General features: G+C 35.4%; 1 protein-coding gene across 3 annotated transcripts in view; it reads left to right on the forward strand.

Moving 5' to 3' along the window:
* The first annotated feature begins 2267 nt into the window (after positions 1–2267).
* The window catches only part of cyth1b (cytohesin 1b), a 45137-nt gene continuing 22183 nt past the window's right edge, over positions 2268–25221 (forward strand). Inside the window, exon 1 of one of the 3 annotated variants that reach the window (XM_046853913.1) lies at positions 2268–2393. In XM_046853913.1, the coding sequence (XP_046709869.1) occupies positions 2375–2393 (19 nt within the window). In that variant the 5' untranslated portion in view covers positions 2268–2374. Of the gene's footprint in view, positions 2394–10824; positions 11422–25221 lie in introns of those variants that run through there. The other 2 variants (XM_046853915.1, XM_046853911.1) reach the window with 2 other exon arrangements.

Genomic DNA, 25221 nt, shown 5'->3' on the forward strand with positions numbered 1-25221 from the left:
AATGACTGGTAGCAGGATATAATTGTATTTAAGGGAAAATCTTGATTACCACAATGAACCAATAAATATAATGCAAAAAAATACACTTTTTATTGAAAAGTATTTCACACTTAACATGAGTTCATATTGTTCTGTTAAAGATGTAGTTCCTGTTCACATAAATGCACAAAAGCACACCAGAGACATGGGATTGGTAATAGTATCAACTATCACATCTATGAGGAATGTGCCCTCACTGTAATAAACCTACTGAAATTCATTTTATTGTATGATTTCCCACTCAGAGGAACAGTAAAAAAAAGCTCCCACTTGTCCTTAGCTTGCCAACTAGGCTGGCCCACTCTCATTATTTCCACTTTGACATGAGCAGAAGCACAAAAAAAATGTGTGTTTTTGTGAGGTTAAGGAAGAGAGAGGGAGAGAGGGAGAGAGAGATACCCGGGTTGGAAAATCTCGTGGCAAGGCTCGTGCTCTTTACAACATTAGGCTTCTGACATCATTTCCCTAACTATGGCTGCACACACACTATAGCTACAGCAATGAACTTGATGTTTTGACCTGGATTCATGCATTTCTATTTTCGAGATGTTTATTTCATTTATTCAGTTATATTTCATGTCATATTCCTAACAATATTGAAGCAGAAAAATAGGAGTCTCTCTCATGAATATAAAATATAACCAAAGGTTAAATTCAAAGAAATCTTACAACAAATAGCAAGTTTACTCTTAAGATGCATTAATTTGTGAAGGACTACATATTCTACACAATTAGACTAGGAAATAAAAACAAAGCTAACCTTACTCTGACCTCTTTTAGGCTTATTGAAGATATTGATTTCTAGTTCTAAAGCCCTGACTGTGACTTTAAACAGTTATTTAGGCTGAAAAAGTCTGCAGGCTGTTATGTTGAGTGCTACTGTGTGACATACACAAAAACAACTTTCAGTGCAGATGCTTAACAAGAAAACTATGAAAAAATACCAAATATCAGATCTGGCATCAAAATTAAATACAAGATCTGTGTTTTTCTCTAGCAATTAAGTACTTACTTAAGTAAATAAAGAAGCAATTTTAAATGGGATAATATATCATATTTTATATTTCCTTTCTATATGGTGCATAATGTGCTAATGCAGTGTGTTTACTTTTACATTGAGATATTTCTAAATGTTACATTTACACTTATATCCCATGCCATCAAGACATATTTTGTTTGTGCTGTATTTACCTTTGAAGCAATCAACAGGCCATTTATCCAGAAGTATCCAAAAGTGCTATAGTCTCCATCAAAAACATATCGTCATGATGGAATAAATAAGTCAGGGTCTAGGAATGTTATCAAGCTGAAATTCTATTAGAGAAAGATGAGTTTGTACAACAGGGAAAACATGACTATGTGGATTTTTCCCCTTAATTTTATTTTTGTTTGTGTCAAATTCTTAGTAAAGAAGTAAGTGATCAGTCTTTGTCTGAAGACAGTTAGTGACTCAGCTGTCTGAACATCCAGTGGAAATCATTCCACCACCTGCATGCTATTACAGAGAAGAGTGTTGATGCACATGATGATGCCATCATACTATGTCTTAATATGGGTAATAAAAATGACCATTTTGAGTACAATGCAAATATACTGTCCAGTGATCTGATTATAAGACCTTTCTGTTGTATTTTCTAGTTTTTTTAACCCACCAGAAAAAGCACTGATATGAACCTATGTAGGCCTTGAGCCTGGTATTTCTTCGATTTTCATTCTTGGTAGTTCTTTTTTCTTTCTACTTCCAAATGCAAATACTGACACGTAAACCAAAGTTAAGTGTGGAGTGACACCCCGTGGCTGACGCAAGAAGTGGAGTTGAAAAGCTAATTTCTTCCTTTGTCTCAAATCACCCATAAACTTGTTTTTTTTCTGCCCCAAATACTTTTCTGGTCGTAAAATCCTTCGGATCACAACTAAATCCTGATTTGACCACTAGATGGCACTCTTACACATATTTCACATCGTATTGCTATAAGTGCGCCCCCTGCTGGAGAACTATAATCAACAGTTAACAGGATGTCCTGCGTTCGTGTGTCCTTTTGTACACGGACTCAATGAATAAATGTAATCAATAAATCGGCCCCGTTCCAACCCCCATCACATAATTCATAGACGGATGTCTGATAGATCACTCAACACTTGGCACTGAGCAGCGTTTCCTTTTGTGGAGGCGCGCGTGCACACGCAGCAGGCTGAGTGGACGTGCGCGGCCACGTGGTTGCGGGTGGGATGGAGGCGGTGAGGGAGTAAAGCGGCACAGAAGCCCATGTTCAGAACACGGGGGACTAAATAAAGCGAAATAACTATTCGATACACCGAGAAATAAAACGGGACGATGGAGACTGACATTTACGGTAAATTGCGATACTTCTGAGGCGTAACATTTCAGCCTTATGCTCCTAAACAAGCAGTTATGAAAGTGTAATGTAGTTTGAACCGGTATTATGCACAGCATGAACATCAGTCTATAGTTTCAAATCCCAGCAGTTAGTGTATAGTAATTCTTACATGTGCTCTGTAGCTTGACACTTTGTGTAGTAGTTCAAAGCCAACTTTCCCTTTAATATACTTTAATCTCTGTTTGTTGTAAAAAAAAATATTACGTATATAAACAGATAAGTAAGTGTTTATAGCCAGCTGAAATATAAACACTATCTATTATGAGCTTTCATATACATAAGTACTTTACTGTACCTTTCCTTTTGGAGATGATTTGCATTTTGATTTATATATTTCTTCTGAAAAGTTGGATCAACTGTATTGAAATGATTTAAGTTACATAAATGGCTTTTCAGAGCAAATATGTGCCTTTTCTTAAGGAGTACACTACATGCAAAATACATCAAAGTATTCACATTTGAAGGTACAACAAGGAAAACAAAGAAATGTACATCTTACTTTCCCTTCCTTCACTATCCCTTTCTGAGAATGTAGATTGATAACAAAATGGTTCATAAACAGTGTGTTTTGTAACTGTCAGTAGAGAGTCACAGACATGTATCTCTTTTAATAAGTGATTTTAACATTGTGCATTTTAACATCATCGCTGCTCGACTGAACAATATAACCGCAACGTTTTTGTGCCTTTCTTTATTTCAGTGATTTGGCTGTCTGTGTCTTGTGAGATTGTGACATTTACATACATTTTAACATGCAGTCTAGAGCAGAGAACTTTGTCTTCGCTTTCTAAATATATATTTTTTTTGTTTTTTTAGTCTTTTTACGTTTTTTTTAGGATTTATGTGTCAACATATAAAAAAAAACAGAGTTTGGACAATGGATTACATACGTCTGATCAAAAAGAAGGCAAATCAGTATTGGATCTTGATTTGCAGATATTGTTTAGTCTGACCTGTGTCTTTGTATTATGTGGTGCTTCATGAAGCGTCAGACGAGCATAAACAGTTTAACAGGATTTCCTGTCTGAATTCTTAACTAAGACACGGCACCACCACAGTGTGTGTTTGTGATTGTAAAAATATTGTAAATAATGTGGAGACCTTGTGTTTGGTATTTGTGTTAGAGTGATGTCTATATTTATTTGGTAATTTTAATAAGATACGCCGAACTAAAGATTTGGTTATAGTGCGAGGCAGATAGACAGGAAGTAAGAAAAAAAACGCATCAACGACAGGAACTCAGAAGTACTCCACCCGCTTCCAATTCGCACATGCCAACAACACCTGACACCAATGTGCACTGTGTTTTATAGTCATATTTCACAACTTAGTGACTGCTGCTTTTTTCCTGTTTATGAGCATCTTATACATTTGGCCACATGCAGGAAAGTTTTCTGAATATATTTTTTCAAACAGTAAAACATTTTGTATAAACGAAATGAGAATGTTTAGAAATGTTCGCTTGCTTTTTTGTAACCTTTATGCATTTTTAATATTCTATTATGAGGATGTGTATTGAATGAAGTATAAAATATTTTAGGTCACATTGCACAGCACCGAAATGTATAGATGGCAAACTATAACTGTAAATAAATATATGACTTACAGATATTAAGGGAGATTCAGAAAAAAGATCGAGAATTCATTTGCCATTGTGTTATCATAAGAGAGGACCACAAAGATTAGATTTGGTTAGATTATTTTGTTGTTCTTTGGTAAATCTGATCCGTGTGCACTGCAACTTTGTGGTTACAGAGATATAGTATCATAGAGTTGCAGAATGATTGCTTTTCTTGCTTTGTTGGTATGAAAAGCCATGAAAAATGGATTACACTATTAATATTTCTTTTAGCTGAACATGGCTGTTGAATGGCCACAGTTTTAAGGAGTAATTATAAATATGCGGACACAGGTGACTGTGGGCTCTCAGCACTGCCACAGTTGCAGCTGCAGACGTGGCAATGTGTCACGTCCAGGAAGAAGCCAGAGTGCACAGCAAACCTCTGAGCCTGTCCTTATTTCACCTCATCCAACTGTCTTTCATATCCCTTAACTCCTCCTGCTCATGCTTGTGCACAGCAGTATCTCTTTTAGTGAGTTTTTTCTGATTTCATTATTTCAAAGATTGGTTAGAGGATTTACAGGGACAGCTAAAGTGATTAAGTGCAGCAGTTGGTGGTTTCGCTTCTTCTCTTTTGGCCTCTGAAACTAACTTATCTGCATTGTTGCAGAAGCTTTCTCTTTAACTTATTCATAAACACAAGTGACTATAGTACATTTAGCAAAGTTTTTTAGCCAGTGTGTATATTAAATGTGTTTTATATGCATTTTTTTTAAAAGTTAACTGTGGATTCACTGACAACTCCTGCACTTGCATTAAGATTTCAGTAGGGGGTGCTCTACTCCAAAGCAGGGGAACTAATTGCATAGAAATGCAGTGAGAAAGTAGATCAAGCACATTCCACAGTGTGGAAATTATTCACGACATCAGCAAGACCCAAATAGCAGATGAATTCATCAAAAGGAAAGACTTTGATGTTATAACTTGAGTGACTTGTAAACTAGAGTTTAAAGTAAACATCAAGGGATAGAAGGCTAAAATCCCTTGATGTTTGTGTGATGATATACTGCGTTTTTCAATAATATTGATGGTTTTAATTGCAGTGGTCATAATGATGTTATTAAGAGGTGGACTAATTAAGGAAGGAATCTAATAGCCCTAGGTGTGAAATGCACAGCATGTTACTAATATATATATATATATATATATATATATATATATATATATATATATATATATATATATATAATATTATATTTTTAATATGTGAATGAGTGGTAGTTATATAATGATTATCAGCTGTTTTCAACATCATTAGCATGTAAATGTGTGCACAAATACTTGCACCTAGGGACATTTTAGAATAGCCAATCCACCTACACGAATGTTTTTACGACATAAAACCCATTTACCTGTAGGTTAATAATGAAATATCATATAAATTAGGAAACACATGGAATGAATATTTCCACACTCCTGCTATATATTCATCCACAGCCACAGCCAATGGGTAAGAAAAGCAAAAATCCAAGTATTATTTAAATGTTACATCTACAGCATTTGGCAGATGCTCTTATTCAGAATAACTTACATTTATCTTATTCATCCAGCTGAGCAGTTACTTAGTTTAAGGCCAAGTAGGGTCAGCTTAGTGGTGAACTTTTAATCAAATGTCTAACATATTAATCACTGAGCTACACTTTTTATCTTAGGCTTGTTGTGTTTAGAACAAATGGAAAACTTGTCATAGTATTAATATATAGTGTAAAGTGTGGGATGAAGCGGATTCTATGGTACTTGCAGAATATTAAACAAGTGCTAAATAACAACAGTGTAACTATGGTACCAAATGGAGTATGATGAGATGATGACCTCTAGTGGTAAATCAGGGTTTTGTAAAGCATAAACGAGACAGGGAATGCATTCTACAAGCCTCTCATAAAAAATAAACACTGTACATACAAGTACCTATAATTTCATGAGCAGTATTAGAGTGACAGGGGGAAGTGAGAGAAAATCATCCTCTGTTCTGTACATGTAATTGGAAGGTTTCGCAGTGAAGAAAAAACTGACATTTTGTTGGAATTTTGTATGCTCTATTAGGGGAGAGGTTGTCTGGCTGCTGTTACTCCCTGCTGTGAGAATAGATAAAATGATAATGCTACATCAGATATAAAACTGCAAGCCAATAGTGATGCAACCCTAGATGTTTTTTTCCTTCATTGCAATAGTAGCAACCATCATGCTAAGAAATAGCTGTATTTTAAAGTGTGTGTGCAGATGTTAACAAAATAACTTAAATGCTGAATGCTTGCACTGCTATTAGTTATTTTAAAGAAATAACCACTGGCACACTGCATTAGTATATCAGACATGCCAAGAGCAGCTTTTAGTGGACTTCTGTTGATGGAATAAAGACAACATATAGAAATAAACTCACAGACCACATATTGTGCTTGACAAAGGGGACAATCCTATGTATAAGCTACACAGGTTTTAGAATATACAGTCCATGCAACTGACTAGCCATGAACTATTCAGAAAAAAATAATAAAAATGGATCATTAAGCAAATTGATATAATAACTCAGGCTGTCAACAGTACAAGCACAGAAGGAAACAAAAAGCAGCACAAATAACACCCTAATCAGTTATAGCAAAAGGTGAAAAAATAAAATACAATTTCAAATATCATGTTGCACTAAAGACACAAATCAGAGCTTATCACATATTGCAATGGCCAACTTCCTTCTGTGTATGTAATTACCATTAGATCTGACAACATAAGTTCACTTTCAGATTTCAGATAGATCTATTTTTTTAAAACTATTAGCTATAAAAAGTTTATTTTTATGCTGTAGAGCAGGCTGATTTGAGTTCTCATGTTTACAAGTAGTTGACATTGATTTTTTTATTTATTTATAACACTTCCACATTCCTGTTCTGATATATATATATATATATATATATATATATATATATATATATATATATATATATACTTATATGTTTGAGATGAACATATTTAGCATGGCTTTTAACCTTTTAACATCTGCTTATTTATTGAACATATGTTTTTTATATAAACATATGTTTAATTTTGTGCTCCAACAAATCCTTATTTCATGGTTTTGCGCTTTCATAAAGCATATTAAGAAAGCAAAACTAAATATAACACTAACAGTCAGATGCTGACTGAGTTTTATTGCCCCTTTGGTTGCTCAGCAGTGAAGCTGTATTTATTTTCAAATCCTGACACTGTATTTCTCTTTGAATTTCTCGTTGATGACAACATTTTTAGTGCAGATCCATTAACTGAAATTTACAGTGTGTTACAAAATATTGAAAGTAAGAAATGTAAACTTTTATGTGGGCATGAATGTCTCATATATAAAGCTTGCAGGACAAATGTGCGATGTGTGATGCATCTGTAACACTGTGTGATGCATCTGTAACAGCTTCCTTGGATTGCAATAATAAAGCTGTCAGGATTGCAGTGTCCAAATTATATTACTAGTTTGTTTATATGCCAGTTTGTTAACTTACCATTTTCTTTAGAAATGTTCACAGGTAGAAATACAACAAACTAATTAAAAGTCTCTAATTCAGTAATTGAGGCAAATTGTGAACGAGGGTGATATACTGAAGGATGAGGAACCATCAGAATCACAGACTATGCTGACATGTTTCATGTTTTTCACTGTTTTATTCAGAGCTGTTTGAAGCACTAAACAGATACAATGGCAGTTTTGCATACACAGTATACAGTGTACAATGTGTACAATGCAGCCACGGCTTTGACATCACTAAAATGCACTAGTGATTGACTGCGAGAGTGTTGGTGGGTCCATTTAATTTGGGCTATTTTAACCTTATATGATAATTATTATTATTACTAGAAACATATTGTAAAAATATTATTTAGAAATAAATAGACATGGATGTTGTGATAGGTTTGTAATAAGAGAAGGAAGGGAGTGAACCAGTGTATGAGTAATAGGAGATAAAAAAAGGAAAGTTTAGGAGGGATTTGGAAAGTTCTGGGTGGATTTTCCTGAATGATATCAAATATCAACCTCAGAGTTTCCTAACTAGACACTGCAGGTTTCAAGCTTAGACTAATAATCTTTTGCAAAACATAGTCTTTAAATGAGAAATAAACAAAAAATTGTACGCAACTTTAAATTGTATTAAACTCTATTTGTCATTTTTAAAGTCAACTCCAGATTTTAAAATAATGGCAAATTAGCATAATACTTTGCTAACAATGCTAACTTTTTACTTAATTTTATTAAACTTATTTGAAGAAAAAAATAAATAATTGTGACCTGTGTCAATTTGAGAGCTTTGTTTAGGCTACAACATTTTTTGAAAATCAATTTCTGCAAGACTGTCCTTTGTGCACAGAAGCATTATCATAGTGAAAGGGTTTGGGCTCAGCTCTATAGATAAAATCTTTTTTTTTGTTTTGTTTTAGCAAAACCACATCATATTTATTTGCCTCCCATAAAAATACCTTTATGAAAATTTTAACTAAAGCATGTTTCCATTTTCACATTGTTTAGGAAATTCTAAGCTTTAATGCATTGCTTTCTGATTCACTTGGGCATATGAAGTGACACAGAGGCTAAATTTTCTTGTTCATCATAGGGATGACAAAGTTGCTGACCTTCATAAATCAGACAGTGCCTATAAAAATAGCTGCACACTTGAAACAGTTTAGTGCTAGGCCATTGATTATGTTTAAACCAACTTAACCTGTACTGTAGTGAACCTGGAAGACTACACAGAAGTTTTTTTTTCCTGCCAATGCAAAATAAAGGGGTTAGAGAATAGACAGAAGAATTCTTCTAAGCTTATGCTTAGAGATTTGCAGGAAATGGTAGTGCATTATGATCACACAGTCTCCAAATCTACAGTGCATCTGGAAAGAATTCACAGAGCTTCACCTTTTCCACATTTTATGTTACAGCTTTATCCAAAATGGACTAAATTAATTGTTACCCCATAATGACGATGTGAACGTTTACTTGAAATATTTGGAAATGTATATAAAAAAAAAATAAAAAATATCACATGTACATAAGTATTCACAGGCTTTGCCATGACACTTAAAATTGAGCTCAGCTGCATCCTGTTTCCACTAATTATCCTTGAGATGTTTCTACAACTTGATTATGAAGTCCAAGGAGTTGTCTGTAGACCTCCGAAACAGGATTGTATCAAGGCACAGATCTGGGGAAGGGTACAGAAAGATTTTTGCAGCATTGAAGGTCCCAATGAGCACAGTAGCCTCCATCATCAGTAAATGGAAGAAGTTTAGAATCACTGGGACAGCCAACTGAGGGATCAGGGGAGAAGGGCCTTAGTCAGGGAGGTGACCAAGAACCCGATGAGAGAAAAGAACAACCGTCTTTGCAGCACTCCACCAGCCAGGCCTGTATGATAGAGTAGCCAGACGGAAGCCACTCCACAGTAAAAGGCACGACAGCCCACCTGGATTTTGCCAAAAGGCACCTGATGGACTCTCAGATCCTGAGAAACAAAATTCTCTAGTTTAATAGATGAGCGTCATGTCTGGAGAAAACCAGACCAGCATCATGCTGTGGGGATGTTTTTAGCATCAGGAACTGGAAGACTAGTCAGGATCAAGTAAAAGATGAATGCAGCAATGTACAGAGACATCCTTTATAAAAAAACTTGCTCCAGAACACTCTGGACCTCAGACTAGGGTGACAGTTTATCTTCCAACAGGACAAAGACCATAAGCACACAGTCAAAATAACAAAGGAGTGGCTATAAGACGACTCTGTGAATGTCCTTGAGAGGCCAGCCAGAGCCCAGACTCGAACCCGAATTAACAGCTCTGGAGAGATTTGAAAATGGCTGTGCACCGATGCTCCCCATCCAACCTGATGGAGATGGAGAGGATCTGCGAAGATGAATGCCCATAAATATGTGTGACAAGCTTGTAGCATCATACTCTAAAAGACTTGTAATTGGTGCCGAAGGTGCTTTAAAAAAAGTATTGAGCAAAGGCTGTGAATATTTATGTACATGTGATTTTTTTTGTTTGATATTTATTTTATTTTAATTTGCAAAGATTTCAAACAGACTTGTTTTATGTTGTCATTATGGGTATTTTTAGTAGAATTTTGAGGAAAACAATGAATGTAATATATTTTGGAATAAGGCTGTAACATAACAAAATGTGGAAAAATTGAAGCGCTGTGTGCATTGTACTAGATATTGTATTAAATGTCATCTCCAAGTTAAACTATTTTGCTTTGGAATTTGTATTATTAGAAAACCGACATATTTTGTATGGTGAAGTTGTGAGCCAATTTTCACTCAACTATATTAGCTTTTGTTATTGAATTGCTTACTGAGGCTTGAAGAAGATTTATGTACTTTACACACTTCGACACAACAGAGAGAAGATAGAGAGAATAAAACAAAAACTGTTTTTATCAGGTTAGTGTTATTTTGTTTGTTTCTTTATGACAAGCAAAAACAGCTGGAGGTTCTGGGCATGCACTATGTAAAGATATATTTGTGCTATAATTAATCCCATCTAATACACTCACTCTCTCTCTCTCTCTCTCTCTCTCTCTCTCTCTCTCTCTCTCACACACACACATACACACACACATGCACACACACGCACACATTTATATATACACTGATATACACCCAAGCATTACTTAGATGCTTAGAATGATGATGATGTTACGTGCTGTCTAAAGTGGCCTCTGTGCAATGTGTGGGTGTAAGTGAAGAGGTGAGGTGTGAAGTGTTAATGTGTTCATGCGTATGTGTATTAAAACCTACTGGCTCCAAAATTATTTCAGTGCAAGTGTGGGGAGGAAACAAAAGCCCACAGTACAAATATAAACTCATAAAGTAGAGGGTTGAAGACTGATTCACTGCAGGAGAAGCTCAACAATTGGGGGGAAAGCTATAGTGTCAGTGATAAGAAGAAACCGAAGAATGGATTTAATGAGTGGGAGGAGAGGAGGCACAAGGAGACTCAAACCGACTGAGTGAGAGACTGACTGACAGCACACATCGGTGTGAGGGTGCTTTGTGCCGAGCCTCACGCAATTTGAGTACACATCTCTATGAACGTGTACTCTTATTTGAAATCACTAATTTATATATATTCAAGGAATATACAAATCTGTGCAAGTTCCCTCTTCTGCTACAAGGACTAAAAGGGGAAGCAAACTATCTTTCACTTTCTGCTGGCTGTCTTTCCACGGATTATTCTTTCCGCGAAATTCACTGCTGTGCTCAGTGAAGTGAGATCTTGGTTTGTATTAAGTCAGATTGCTCAAAAGTGAGATGGGGACGGTGAGCGAACTTTGTGCTTCCAGCTTCCAGGCGTTCCTGTGTCCTACTGTGTGCCCAGCTGCACCAGCAGGTGGGTCTGCGCTCGGTGTAGCTGAATGTTTATTTGTGATCTGTCTTTTTTGTTTTTGCTCATTGTTGTTTTTGTTAGACTGCTTAAGATAATAAACATTTCAAATTGAGAAAATGATGGTCCATGGAGCTCCACATCTAAATCACTCTCTTTGTAATGTTAGATTGTTAGATCAGCCTAATGTTGTTACCGTGGTGATGGAGATTTTTCAGAGATTTTATGTATGTAAGAAAAGATTTAATGTTCATGTACAGTAGTATATCAAATCAGTGCTTTGAAGATTAGTGATATTACCTAAGCTGACATGAGCTGAAGAAAAAAATATATAACATTTTATACTGCTGTAATTATTTTTTTAATTGTATGCATTTGAGTTAAGATGTGTGGTATGTGATCTGGATTATGGTTTGGTCTAGATTATGTTGATTGGATAGATGTAAGATTCATGAGAAACACTAGATTCACTCTATAAGATGTTTACTACTGATTACGTGTACAATATGTTGGAGACACTTCTCTGGTAATGGGAATGCATCATGGATTTCAGTGTGATGAAATGGTCAGCAACACACTTAATTTATAGATAAACGCTGTAGTAATGTTACACGCCAAAAATCTTCTTGTGTGGTAATGGTTAAGGGGGTTAGGATACCAGGATTGACTCTGTATCCAATGCAATGCTGATCAGGATTAGGTCATTACTGATTAATTGATTAACTGATGTTTTTTGTGGCAATAAGCAACTTATTCAGGAACAGCTGCATTTTTAGGAACATAAACCTAGATATAAAATATATCCATCTCAAGTGAAATAAGCACATATTAGAATAGATCTTTAGATTGGCAATATAATTTCTGGCTTCACTAATGGTCCTGTTACCCTTTCTTGGTCTTTATTATATAAAACCTAATATATAATATAATATACCTGTAATGCTTTAGCACCATGGTTGTCTATTTAATATCAGTAGTCCACATTCCATCTACATCTTAAACACACACTGCATTTATCATCACACTTTCACCAATTTGCAATGAATGATAGCAGGCATTTGGACACCTCTGAATATGCTTTTATCTCTTGTAAATGTTCCACTGGCACAATATTAGAAGCACTTTTGTAAATGAATTTTATGACCCTTGAGTATGACACTTAGCCTTGTTTTACAGTATATCATTACCAATGTAATATGAGAACATTTAGAATATTTTATGCATTGGTTTCTGCATGTAATAAACTATTGCTTGTCATATGATTTGTTGAAACTAATGACTAAGCTTGTTTAGTTTATCTATATAAAGAGAGGAACCTTTTCCTGCGTTGCTGGAAGTTTTCATTCTCGTTTTTTCCCCCTGGGTTCTGCTTACTGCTGCATTTATTTCAAGGAACAGGAAAGAATTGTTTTATTGTTGCATACTGTCATATGATCGGTTACTGTAATTTACAAGCAACTTGTGACTATAGATTTAGATTAGGCAGGATGACGTTTATAGTCAGGAAATTTTTGTCAAAAAGCAGCATAAGCAGTGTTATTGATTAATTATATTATTGATTAATATAGTTATTTTGCATGGAGATGTAGGTGAAGACTTAATCATTTAACATTAAGGTTAAATACATAGCTGGTACAAATGAAGGTTACTGATGACCATTGCTTATGTGTAAGATGGATTTATTCGCCATCAAGGGCCCTGGGAATTAAAGTGCTAGATTCTACTGAAGGTACCGGTAATCTCTACTGTGATCTACTGTGACTCTTGAAGTAACCCAGACTTTACATAGGGCTGCTATATTGGTCATCATAGAATTGAGTCAGCAATTGTGGGTGGCATTTGTAAATCATATCCATACCAAATGAGGGCTGCATGATGCACATGGTAACCACCTGCTCTGTGGGTCTCTCTTAGCACTCAACTGGCTAACTTTCAAACCATCTTCATATCATACCATGGCATGAAAATTGTAGGGACTTGCAGCTTAAAATGGCAAATTTCTAGAATGAGCTCATATAGGATTTCAGTTTCATATGGTGCGCATATCATCTGGTCATCTATATATATATATATATATATATATATATATATATATATATATATATATATATATATATATATAATGAGAAGAATGGTGTAACATCAGGAAACAACACACGTAAGAAAAAAGAACTGAGTAACATGACAATAATAAAGAACAGAGAAGCAGATAGCAGGAGAGGTGTAGGATGAAAAGGTCTGTAGAGGTTACACACACACACGCTCTCTCTCCCTCACTTTCCCTTTTACACACACACATACACACACACACACACACACACACACACACACACACACACACACACACACACACAAGCTGCTTGTGATTCAGAAGAGACAGTGGGCACTTAGAGCTAGGAATCGCTAATACTAATGATGATGAGTTCTAAAAGGGGGGATGAGAGTTATAATCATCTTGTTATCCATTTGTGTGTGTGTGTGTGTGTGTGTGTGTGTGTGTGTGTGTGAGAGAGAGAGAGAGAGAGAGAAATAGAGAGAGAAGAGAGAAACATTTGAAAGAGAGGTTTAAGATAATAGGAGCACTGACCAGTGTGTGGTTGTATGATAATAAATGTGTGTGTGTGTGTGTGTGTGTGTGTGTGTGTGTGTGTGTGTGTGTGTGTGTGTGTGTGTGTAACACCTACACGCCCCCTTGAGACTGTGGCTTGTCTCTTATTCAGTATTCACTTAAATAGGCATTTTGCCCTTGTATGGAACCTCAGTGATGTTTATTTATCAAAACAGTATATACAGTATTTTGAACTACCTTTTTTTTTTTTATCAGAAGAAATTATTCTTTCAATTTTTTTTTTGCTTTATTTATGCAAAAAAAGTCATGAGGTTTGGTAGATTGCTCAAGTCATGTCAAGTGTGCATTATTTCCCCCTAAACTCTCTGTGTTTAATTTTTGTGATGGAGGGTGCTGTTGTCTTTCCTCAGCATGCTAATTGTATGCTACAGCACAGTCACGTCTTCCTCTTTACACCCACTCTCCTTGTTTTCCTTTATTATCTCTATGTGTACTGTAAGAATATGGACTATTGTTCACCAGAGAACTAAGGAATGATTATAGTGTACAGTTTTGTACATTAGTTTTAAAGCTCTGGTGACAAAAAAAGAAAAACAGCTTTATTTTTCTTTTCTGTAGTACACAAACACACTGAGTACTAATTGCATGCTAAGTCTTGCCAAGTCGAGATTAATAAGTGAATGCTCAAGGCTCTTTAAAAGTGGTGTAATGGAGAAATAAATGTTATATGCTTTGAGTTGCCACTAGCACTTTAACTGTTAACCCAAAAGTAAAATCACAAGTATAACACAAGTGACTGAAGGGACACATGGTTTGAATGCAAGCCACAGTTTTCTTGTGGCTGACTAGTCATTATGGATCTCCTGTGACGCCTGTGTGGAGGCCTGCTGAGTAACGTGTACATGTGAGGGAGTTACATTCTGTGGAAAGAGCTAGAAAATGCCAAATGCCACTATTACATTTATTATATATTTTTTCTTCTTTTTTGATTACTGTTGTGTGTCTGCTCTGCTGACCCGTTGTTCTTTTTGTGAAACATCGCACGCTCAGAAAGACCTCTACCTCTGTGTTTGTATTCTTTGTATTGTATTTAATAAAGGTACAGTAGATTTTGTCTGATAACATTTTAAAATCAAAACATATTTTTGTCAGTTTTAGACATTTACAGATTTATGCAACCTTTGCTAAATTCAGCTTTGTAATATCAGCTGTATATTTTGCACTGTGTCGAGTTATTTTATACTTACTCACTAGAAAATGTAATGATTAGCAATGGTCAGCAAATCCCAAACGGTTACAGCTTGGTGTTGTTAGGTTTTAGAGTCTTTTGCTTTCTGTGTCCCAGATGAATGCCTTTAAAGAAGCCACCATAAAACCCGATTCCATGTTTGTTTTGAAAGATTGGTGATGTGCTTAGTAATTCTGGTACTCTTCTGTTATTCAGTACTGTATTTCTGTTTTTCTTGTAAAAAGTTCCTGTAGGGAGAGTCTTCTTACAGTTTACAATGGTGTTACAATTGCAATGGTAGTACCACAGTAATGCATGAGCACACGAAAAGAACACACAGTGGTGTCACGGATGAAAGCGAAACATCAGCACGGTAAGTAAAAACCGCATAATCCTCATCATGTGAAAATAGTTTAATGAGGTGCTATTGTGTAAACAGTTTGTTTGTTAACTTTGGGACAGTCGCACTGGATTTGTTCTGTCGTGCCTCGCTTGCGACATGATGGATTCAATTAAATTGGTGTGAACAAACACTAAACCAAAAAACAGCAAATAACAACATCAGTAAATGATTACACCTTTAGTCACTCTTGCGGTTTTCAGCAGATCATTATGCATTTGTACCCCAATGCATACATTTATTATTTTTTTTAATCAAGTCTGTTCTCTTGCTGCGTTTCTCCATTTCATTCTCTTTTTATAGCATTTGTCTACAACAGTGAACTTCTGTTTTCAAATGTGATTTACTGTGGCTTTGTTTGTGTATATAATTTATGCATATATAATTTAATTATTATACAAGATTATATTAATTAGATATTCTAGGTACTTATATATTCACAAATGAACATTTGTGTTCACTTTTTAAACAAAAATTGTCAAAATAATAATGTATTATTTTCTATTGATTATTTTAAGCATGGTTGTCAGCTTGTCATCTGCAAAATACAATATAAATGTTGATTTACACAAATTGCTTCACCTTGCAGGCTTAAATGTTGTTGTTTTTTTTTGTTTTTCTACAGAAAGAAACAACTCAGCATGGGGAATTTGTTTAAAGGAAAATCCCTCATGAACTCCTCAACAAGCAGCCACTATAAGCTGTAAAATGACATAATTAAAGACAATTAAACTCACCATATGGCTTTTGCATTTTTTAAGTACACTTTTATACATTTATTTCCTGAATTAGGGTTTTATATAGTCATAATAAGTATATATATATATATATATATATATATATATATATATATATATATATATATATATATTTTTTTTCTTTTTAATCAGATTAATCACAAAAAAATATTCGTCTGACTAATCGATTATCAAAATAATCGTTAGTTGCAGCCCAAGATAACAGTCAGAGTTTGTTTTCTCAAAATAATTTTTCAGTGATGTTTATTTTTGTAGTAATGAAAAGAAGTCCAATGTAGTGGAGACAGCAAACGCTGGACTATAAGGTCCAGAATGCAATTCAGCAATATGTCAGATCTTCAATTGCTATTTTCAGTCCGGCCTGTATGTTACACACAAGTTGGTGTTGTCATTAGAATGAAAGTTTTGGTATCTTTGAAACCTTTTTATCACATTGGAAGGGAGGAAATGAAGAACTGAGAAAGCTGGAGCCAATAAGGGACTAAAGCGCTGCTGCATTATTGTCTTTAGGTAGCGATAAAGCAAGTGATTTATAAGCACTCAGCAGATAGTAGAATACAATTGTGCATATAGGAAATTGTTAACTGTGAAAACAGACAAATGTTTTTATGAAATAACCTAACACATCAGAATTTTAATACAAAGTACACTCTTGAAGTTATTAAAGGTATACATTTTTAAAGATTAATGCATACCAGGGTGGCCTTTTTCTTTATACAAAACTGAAGAATGTCAATAAACATTTTAAGGCAACCAGGTTTAATGTTAAGTCAGTAACTCATGTTCACTGTCTCTGACTGACTTTATTTTTTATACTGCATTGTTCTGAATTATTACTGAATACTGAGAAACATGTTCTAGTGTATACTTCACTTTATCCTTTAGCTGTATTGAATTGCCATTGATGGTTACAGATACTTTTTTTTTCTTTATTTATTCTTATATCCATTATCTATTTTTCATGTAATTTATTTTACCCACTTGAGCCTGGATGAATGATTCACACCAGCCTGGCATTTCATTTTTCTTTATGTCTTCTTTATAAATCAAATACATACTGTCTCTCTGTCATTCCCAAGTGCACACTGCTCCTCCCTGTCTTTTTTGTTGTGATGATGACGAGAGGAGCGTAGGTGTCCTAATACGTAGAATAGTTGGCCAGGATTTGCTCTTGCACCTGCCAAAGCACTGAGTAATAAACTCATGAAAACATGCAGCCTTTGCAGCTCTGATTCTGACTCATGCTTCTTTCCAATCTGAAGGGGAGGTTGTCCGCATCCTGGTGATGCTTTGGATGCAGTTGAATTTTTAAAAAATGAGCCTGTTTGCTTTCTCCCTTTTGTATTAGACATTCACAAACTTTGTGCAAACAAAACTCTGTTCATCACACATGGCAGTTTCTCAGGCCAGTACAGTTTATTGGCTTATAATACCCGGAACAGTATATTGTTCATGCAATATAGCAATGCAGTCAAATTCCCAGTGAAGTGCAACAGGTTTGATGCAGTCTCTCATTTGATCCTTGCCCTAGATAATTTTTTTTTTTGACTACATTATGTCAAACACAAACACATTATACCAAAGCTGGTTAACTCCAATAGACACAGACATTATTCTTTTATACATTTTTTCCTTCTTTATATATATATATATATATATATATATATATATAGTGAGGAAAATAAGTATATGAACACCCTGCTATTTTGCAAGTTCTCCCACTTAGAAATCATGGAGGGCTCTGAAATTGTCATCGTAGGTGCATGTCCACTGTGAGAGACATAATCAAAAAAAAAAAAATCCAGAAATCACAATATATGATTTTTTAACTATTTATTTGTATGATACAGCTGCAAATAAGTATTTGAACACCTGAGAAAGTCAATGTGTAATATTTGGTACAGTAGCCTTTGTTTGCAATTACAGAGGTCAAACGTTTCCTGTAGTTTTTCACCAGGTTTGCACACACTGCAGGAGGGATTTTGGCCCACTTCTCCACACAGATCTTCTCTAGATCAGTCAGGTTTCTGGCCTGTCACTGAGAAACACGGAGTTTGAGCTCCCTCCAAAGATTCTCTATTGGGTTTAGGTCTGGAGACTGGCTAGGCCACGCCAGAACCTTGATATGCTTCTTACAGAGCCACTCCTTGGTTATTCTGGCTGTGTGCTTCGGATCATTGTCATGTTGGAAGACCCAGCCTCGACCCATCTTCAATGCTCTAACTAAGTGAAGGAGGTTGTTCCCCAAAATCTCGCAATACATGGCCCCGGTCATCCTCTCCTTAATACAGTGCAGTCACCCTGTCCCATGTGCAGAAAAACACCCCCAAAGCATGATGCTACCACCCCCATGCTTCACAGTAGGGATGGTGTTCTTGGGATGGTACTCATCATTCTTCTTCCTCCAAACACGTTTAGTGGAATTATGACCCAAAAGTTCTATTTTGGTCTCATCTGACCACATGACTTTCTCCCATGACTCCTCTGGATCATCCAAATGGTCATTGGCAAACTTAAGACGTGCCTGGACATGTGCTGGTTTAAGCAGGGGAACCTTCCATGCCATGCATGATTTCAAACCATGACGTCTTAGTGTATTACCAACAGTAACCTTGGAAACGGTGGTCCCAGCTCTTTTCAGGTCATTGACCAGCTCCTCCCGTGTAGTTCTGGGCTGATTTCTCACCTTTCTTAGGATCATTGAGACCCCACGAGGTGAGATCTTCCATGGAGCCCCAGTCTGAGGAGATTGACAGTCATGTTTAGCTTCTTTTATTTTCTAATGACAGTGGAACTTTGTTCACCAAGCTGCTTGGCAATTTCCTCGTAGCCCTTTCCAGCCTTGTGGAGGTGTAAAATGTTGTCTCTAGTGTCTTTGAACAGCTCTTTGGTCTTGGCCATGGTAGTAGTTGGATTCTTACTGATTGTATGGGGTGGACAGGTGTCTTTTTGCAGCTAACGATCTCAAACAGGTGCATCTAATTTAGGATAATAAATGTAGTGGAGGTGGACATTTTAAAGGCAGACTAACAGGTCTTTGAGGGTCAGAATTCTCTCTGATAGACAGGTGTTCAAATACTTATTTTCAGCTGTATCATACAAATAAATAGTTTAAAAATCATATATTGTGATTTCTGGATTTTTTTTTTTACATTATGTCTCTCACAGTGGACATGCACCTACGATGACAATTTCAGACCCCTCTATGATTTCTAAGTGGGAGAACTTGCAAAATAGCAGGGTGTTCAAATACTTATTTTCCTCACTGTATATATATATATATATATATATATATATATATATATATATATATATATATATATATATATATATAGTGGTGATTTCTTTTTTTTTTTTGCATGTTTGTCACACTTTAATGTTTCAGATCATCAAACTAATTTAAATATTAGTAAAAGATAACACAAGTGAACACAACATACAATTTTTAAATGAAGGTTTTTATTATTGAGGGAAAACAAAATCCAAAACTACATGGCCCTGTGTGAAAAAGTGTTTGCCCCTAAACCTAATAGCTGGTTGGTCCACCCTTAGCTGCAACAACTGCAATCAAGCGTTTACGAAAACTTGCAATGAGTCTGTTACAGCGCTGTGGAGAAATTTTGGTCCACTCATCTCTGCAGAATTGTCGTAATTGAGCCACATTGGAGGATTTTCCGCCTTTTTAAGGTCATGCCACAGCATCTCAATAAGATTCAGGTCATCTTCATGGACTTGCTGTGTTTTGGATCATTGTCCTGCTGCAGAACCCAAGTTTGCTTCAGCTTGAGGTCACAAACAGATAGCCGGACATTCTCCTTCAGGATTTTTTGGTAATCAGCAGTATTCATGGTTCCATTTATCACAGCAAGTCTTTCAGGTCACATCACACTACCACCACCATATTTTACTGTTGGTATGATGTTCTTTTTCTGAAATGTGGTGTTACTTTACCCCAGACGTAATGGGACACACACCTTCCAAAAATTTCAACTTTTATCACGTCAGTCCACAGAGTATTTTCCCAAAAGGGTTATTTTTGCTAAGCAGCGGTCATGCAGACCATTTTTGCCCAGTCTCTTTCTTACGGTGGAGTCATGAACACTGACCTTAACTGAGGCAAGTGAGAACTGCAGTTCTTTGAATGTTGTTTTGGGGTCTTTTGTGACCTTATGGATGAGTCGTCGCTGTGCTCGTGGGGTAATTTTGGTCAGCTGGCCACTCCTGGGAAGGTTCTCCACTGTTCCATGTTTTTGCTATTTGTGAATAATGGCTCTCACTGTGGTTCACTGGACTCCCAAAACTTTAGAAATGGCTTTATAACCTTTTCCAAACTCATAGATTTAAAGTATGTTCTTTTTCATTTGTTTCTGAATTTATTTGAATCTCTGCATGATGTCTAGTTTTGATGATCTTTTGGTTTACTTCACTTTGTCAGGCAGGTCCTATTTAAGAGATTTCTTGATTGTGAAGGTGTGGCAGTAATCAGGCCTGGGTGTGGCTAGAGAAATTAAACTCAGGTGTGATAAACCACAGTTTTAACAGGGGGCAAACACTTTTTCACACAGGGTCATGTAGTTTTTTATTTAAAAACTGCATGTTGTGTGAAACTGTATGTATATACTACATACTTGTAGGGTGATTCTACTGTATATTTGTATAAATTGCTTACAAAAGAATAGATGCAGCAAGTAACCAAGCAAGTGTTTTATTATATAATAACAAACCTTGTATGACCAATGCACATATAAGCATTTCTCCACTGTGATACTATGAAAAAGGAGTGTAAGACAACAATCTTTTTTCTAACAGATTCCTACAGTGGACTTTTCAGAGTAAAGATAGAAATGCTTCTTAAGACATAATTTAACTCATAACTCATCTGTTTGGAGATTTTAGCTTGATTCTCTTCTTCCTTGCAGCACAGAATTGGAGCAAAATAGTAAAGAGATTGGGCAATAACATTTGATTTACCTTTGTCAGCAGTATCATATTCATCAGCGTTATCATCAGGCATGTAAAATTAACCCAGTTTGGGGGTGAACATTGTAGATATATCAGATTTTATTGGAATTAAAGTGGCATTATGAAAAATAAATAGTTATAGAAATAAAGTGGCAGTGAATGAATGAATAGTGGATGGTTGTATTTCAACTATAATCCTATGAGCTTAGTCTAAGACTGGTTCAGTTCAATATAGTGTCCTGACATAGTATTGAGCTATTGTACAGTGTGAGCGATGTTGTACAAGTGACCATCTGTATCTTTATTATAGCAGAGCTGAATGAGTCTTCTACTAAAGGAGCCCTGCTGTTTAAACAGTGGGTCATAGAGGGGATGCTGTTTTTTGTCCAGAATAGCTGAGTTTATTAAATGTTCTCTTTACCACCACCCTCTCAAAACCTTCCAGAAAACACCCCAATACCAAGCCAGAAGATTAGATGAGATTTTGTTCAGCTCTGATACCAAGACTGCACTGGCTACCACAGATTGGTAGAAGGTCTCTAACATGTATATTATATGCTATAACTAAACCTAAAATATAACAAAAATATTAGTTTAGATAAATATTGAATGGTCTGAGCTTCCTAAAGTAAAGTCTGTTCATCTATTTTCTGTACACAGTTTCGGAGCTGACCAGTCTAGCTTAAGGTTAATTCAGATAATTTACTTAGCTGTTTAAAAGCATGCTCAAGGGCCTTTCTTGCCTTTTCTGTGTTTTCTTTTTTCTGGTTTCACTATTTCCTATTCACCCCACCCTGGCCACTCTCTTGTCTAAATTGAGCATGGCTTTTACATTAAGTGTATTTTTTTTAGGCAGGAGGGAGTGTGTGTGTGTGTGTGTGTGTGTGTGTGTGTGTTTGTGTGTGTGTGTGTGTGAGAGAGAGAGAGAGAGAGAGAGAGAGAGAGAGAGAGAGCTCTACTATGATGATGGCAATCCCAAGCAATCAGGTTTTACCATTCCTGATTAGATTTTTCCTGCTTGTTCTTATGCATTTTATCTAAAATAGCATGATATTTATATTGATAATGAGCTCTAATCTTGAAGTGTGACAAGTGCACTTATAGAACAAACTTCCCCCGAGCATTAGAGTGATTTCTTGTTTTTATTTTCAGCTAACACATATTGAAATATTAAGACTCTACATTTAATAAAACATGGCTCCAGAGTCAAATCCTGCTTTCTGAGTAAGGGAGTAAGAGCAGTGTGTCCTGGGCTTAGTTTTAGTGTTTTTTTTTACAGTGTACAGGCTTTGAATTTTACCATCCACACAGCAGGTGGGTCCATTTCTCGATCACCATAGTTACCATAGCCATTTAATAGAGGCTTCACCTCTGATGCCTTCTAACACACATTTTATTACATTTTAAAACATCTCAGCATATTGTAGTGAAGCTGTGTCACAAATTGTGAATCTGCATTTATTCACATGGAAATATTTTCTCTCCAGGGAGAATTGTTCAATTAATAATCAATTAACAAAAACTCATAGATTTGAAGTATTTTCTTTTTATATTTGTTTCTGAATTTATTTTAATCTCTGCATGATGTCTAGTTTTGATGATATTTTGGTTTACTTCACTTTGTCAGGCAGGTCCTATTTAAGAGATTTCTTGATTGTGAAGGTGTGGCAGTAATCAGGCCTGGGTGTGGCTAGAGAAATTAAACTTAGGTGTGATAAACCACAGTTTTAACAGGGGGCAAACACTTTTTCCCACAGGGTCATGTAGTTTTGGATTTTGATTTCCACCAAATAATAAAAACTTTTATTTAAAAACTGCATGTTGTGTGAAATGTATGTATATATCACATACTTGTAGGGTGATTATACTGTATATTTGTATAAATTGCTTACAGAAGAATAGATGCAGCAAGTAACCAAGCAAGTGTTTTATTATATAATAACAAACCTTGTATGACCAATGCACATATAAGCATTTCTCCACTGTGATACTATGAAAAAGGAGTGTAAGACAACAATCTTTTTTCTAACAGATTCCTACAGTGGACTTTTCAGAGTAAAGATAGAAATGCTTCTTAAGACATAATTTAACTCATAACTCATCTGTTTGGAGCCTTCAGCTTGATTCTCTTCTTCCTTGCAGCAAAGAATGTCAATTAATAATCAATTAACAGTCACAGTCAATGTTTCTATAAAGTTACTACACTGTCAGGCAATTGGTGCATTATACCTGCTACAAAATGTGGAAAAAAAAACAGTCCAGTACAAATGGCCATGCTGTCCAAGTAGATACATGTTTAATATCAGGCATGTAAAATTAACAAAAAATATATATATAACTACACAAAATAAGTTTTAATACTGTATCTTTACCTCTAATTTTCAATTCTTGGTCACTTCATTATTAAAAAATATATTTTTTTAGATTTGAGAAATCTCAGCCATGGTCACATATGCATAGGGGAGTCTATTCATATTTATTAATAAATTCCAATTTCTAAAAGTACATACTGTCAGTAGTGTGCTCAGAGTATTTTAAATTTCACTCCAACTCCAATTTAAAAACATTGTCATATTACAGTCAATACAACACATGCAACTAATGCTTTCAATTGTGAAAAATAATAAAATATACAGTATATTAGTATATTAAACGCAGTAGGATATTTCACCTATTTTTTTTTTTTACTCACTGTTGATAGCATTAGAAATTGAATGTTTTAAGGAAAATCAAATTACAGTATGATTAGGAAATTGTTTGATAATACACTGTAGACACCTACCCATAGGTTTGCATGTACTTTTTGAACATCCCATTCCACATTTAATCGTGAATTTCATTTTATTTGTTGCTATAATAGCATTCACTTTTCTCAAAGGAAGTTGCACTAGATTTTGGAGTATGGTTGTAAAGATTTTTGCTCATTTAGACATTCAGAAAGTCAATTACTGATTTAAGGTTCAATCAACATTCCAGATTTATTCCAAAGGTCTTCAATAAGATTGAGGTCAGAGCCCTATTGCAAGTCAAGTTTATTTCTATAGCGCTTTTTACAACAGACATTGTCTCAAAGCAGCCACTCAAGATCTTCCATCCCAACCCATGCAAACCATATTTTCATGGGGCTGGTCTTGTTCACAAGGGTTTTATAATGCTGGCACAGGTTTGGGTCTCCTAGTTCAAGTGAAAGGAACATTTTATTTCACTACATCCTAAGACTCCTATACAATTGTGCACCTCCAATTATTTGGTAACAGTTTGGGGATGAACCACATATGGCTGGAAAAAGAAGGTGTACCAATACCTTTATCCATATTTATCTATACTTTTGCAGTCGAAATACAAAGGGCAGTGGCACTGATATTTAAATGAATGCAGATATGCTTCTAATTCACATGCACACTGTTTAGCCAAAAACAAAAAGGCCATTGTATTGGGTACAAACACACACACATACACACACACACACACACACACACACACACACACACACACACATAGTTTGTCTTTTTCTAATACAAGATTTCCCTGAATACACTTTATATTGCATTATGTCTTGTAACATGATTATATGTATGTAGGAATTTATAATATTTACGTGTCATATTATTCATCAAAAATGCATTATATCTATATTTTATATCACTATATTATTATTAAATATTTTTAATTTTAATTTGTTTATTGATATTTTTTCCATAATAACACTTATTTCCTGTTTGTAAACAAATATGTGTCAAGACCTCGAATTAGAGTGGCTATTAATTATTGACTGCTTTAATTGTGCCTGGTCTGTTGTTTATATCACAGCTCTGAAGTGAACGTCTGGAGAAAGTGTGTCATCTTGCCCAACACAAGAGAAGCACATATTCAGATAGATAAACAAGAC

The sequence above is a fragment of the Silurus meridionalis genome, chromosome 7 (genome assembly GCF_014805685.1).
Source record: "Silurus meridionalis isolate SWU-2019-XX chromosome 7, ASM1480568v1, whole genome shotgun sequence".
In the NCBI taxonomy this organism is placed as follows: domain Eukaryota; kingdom Metazoa; phylum Chordata; class Actinopteri; order Siluriformes; family Siluridae; genus Silurus; species Silurus meridionalis.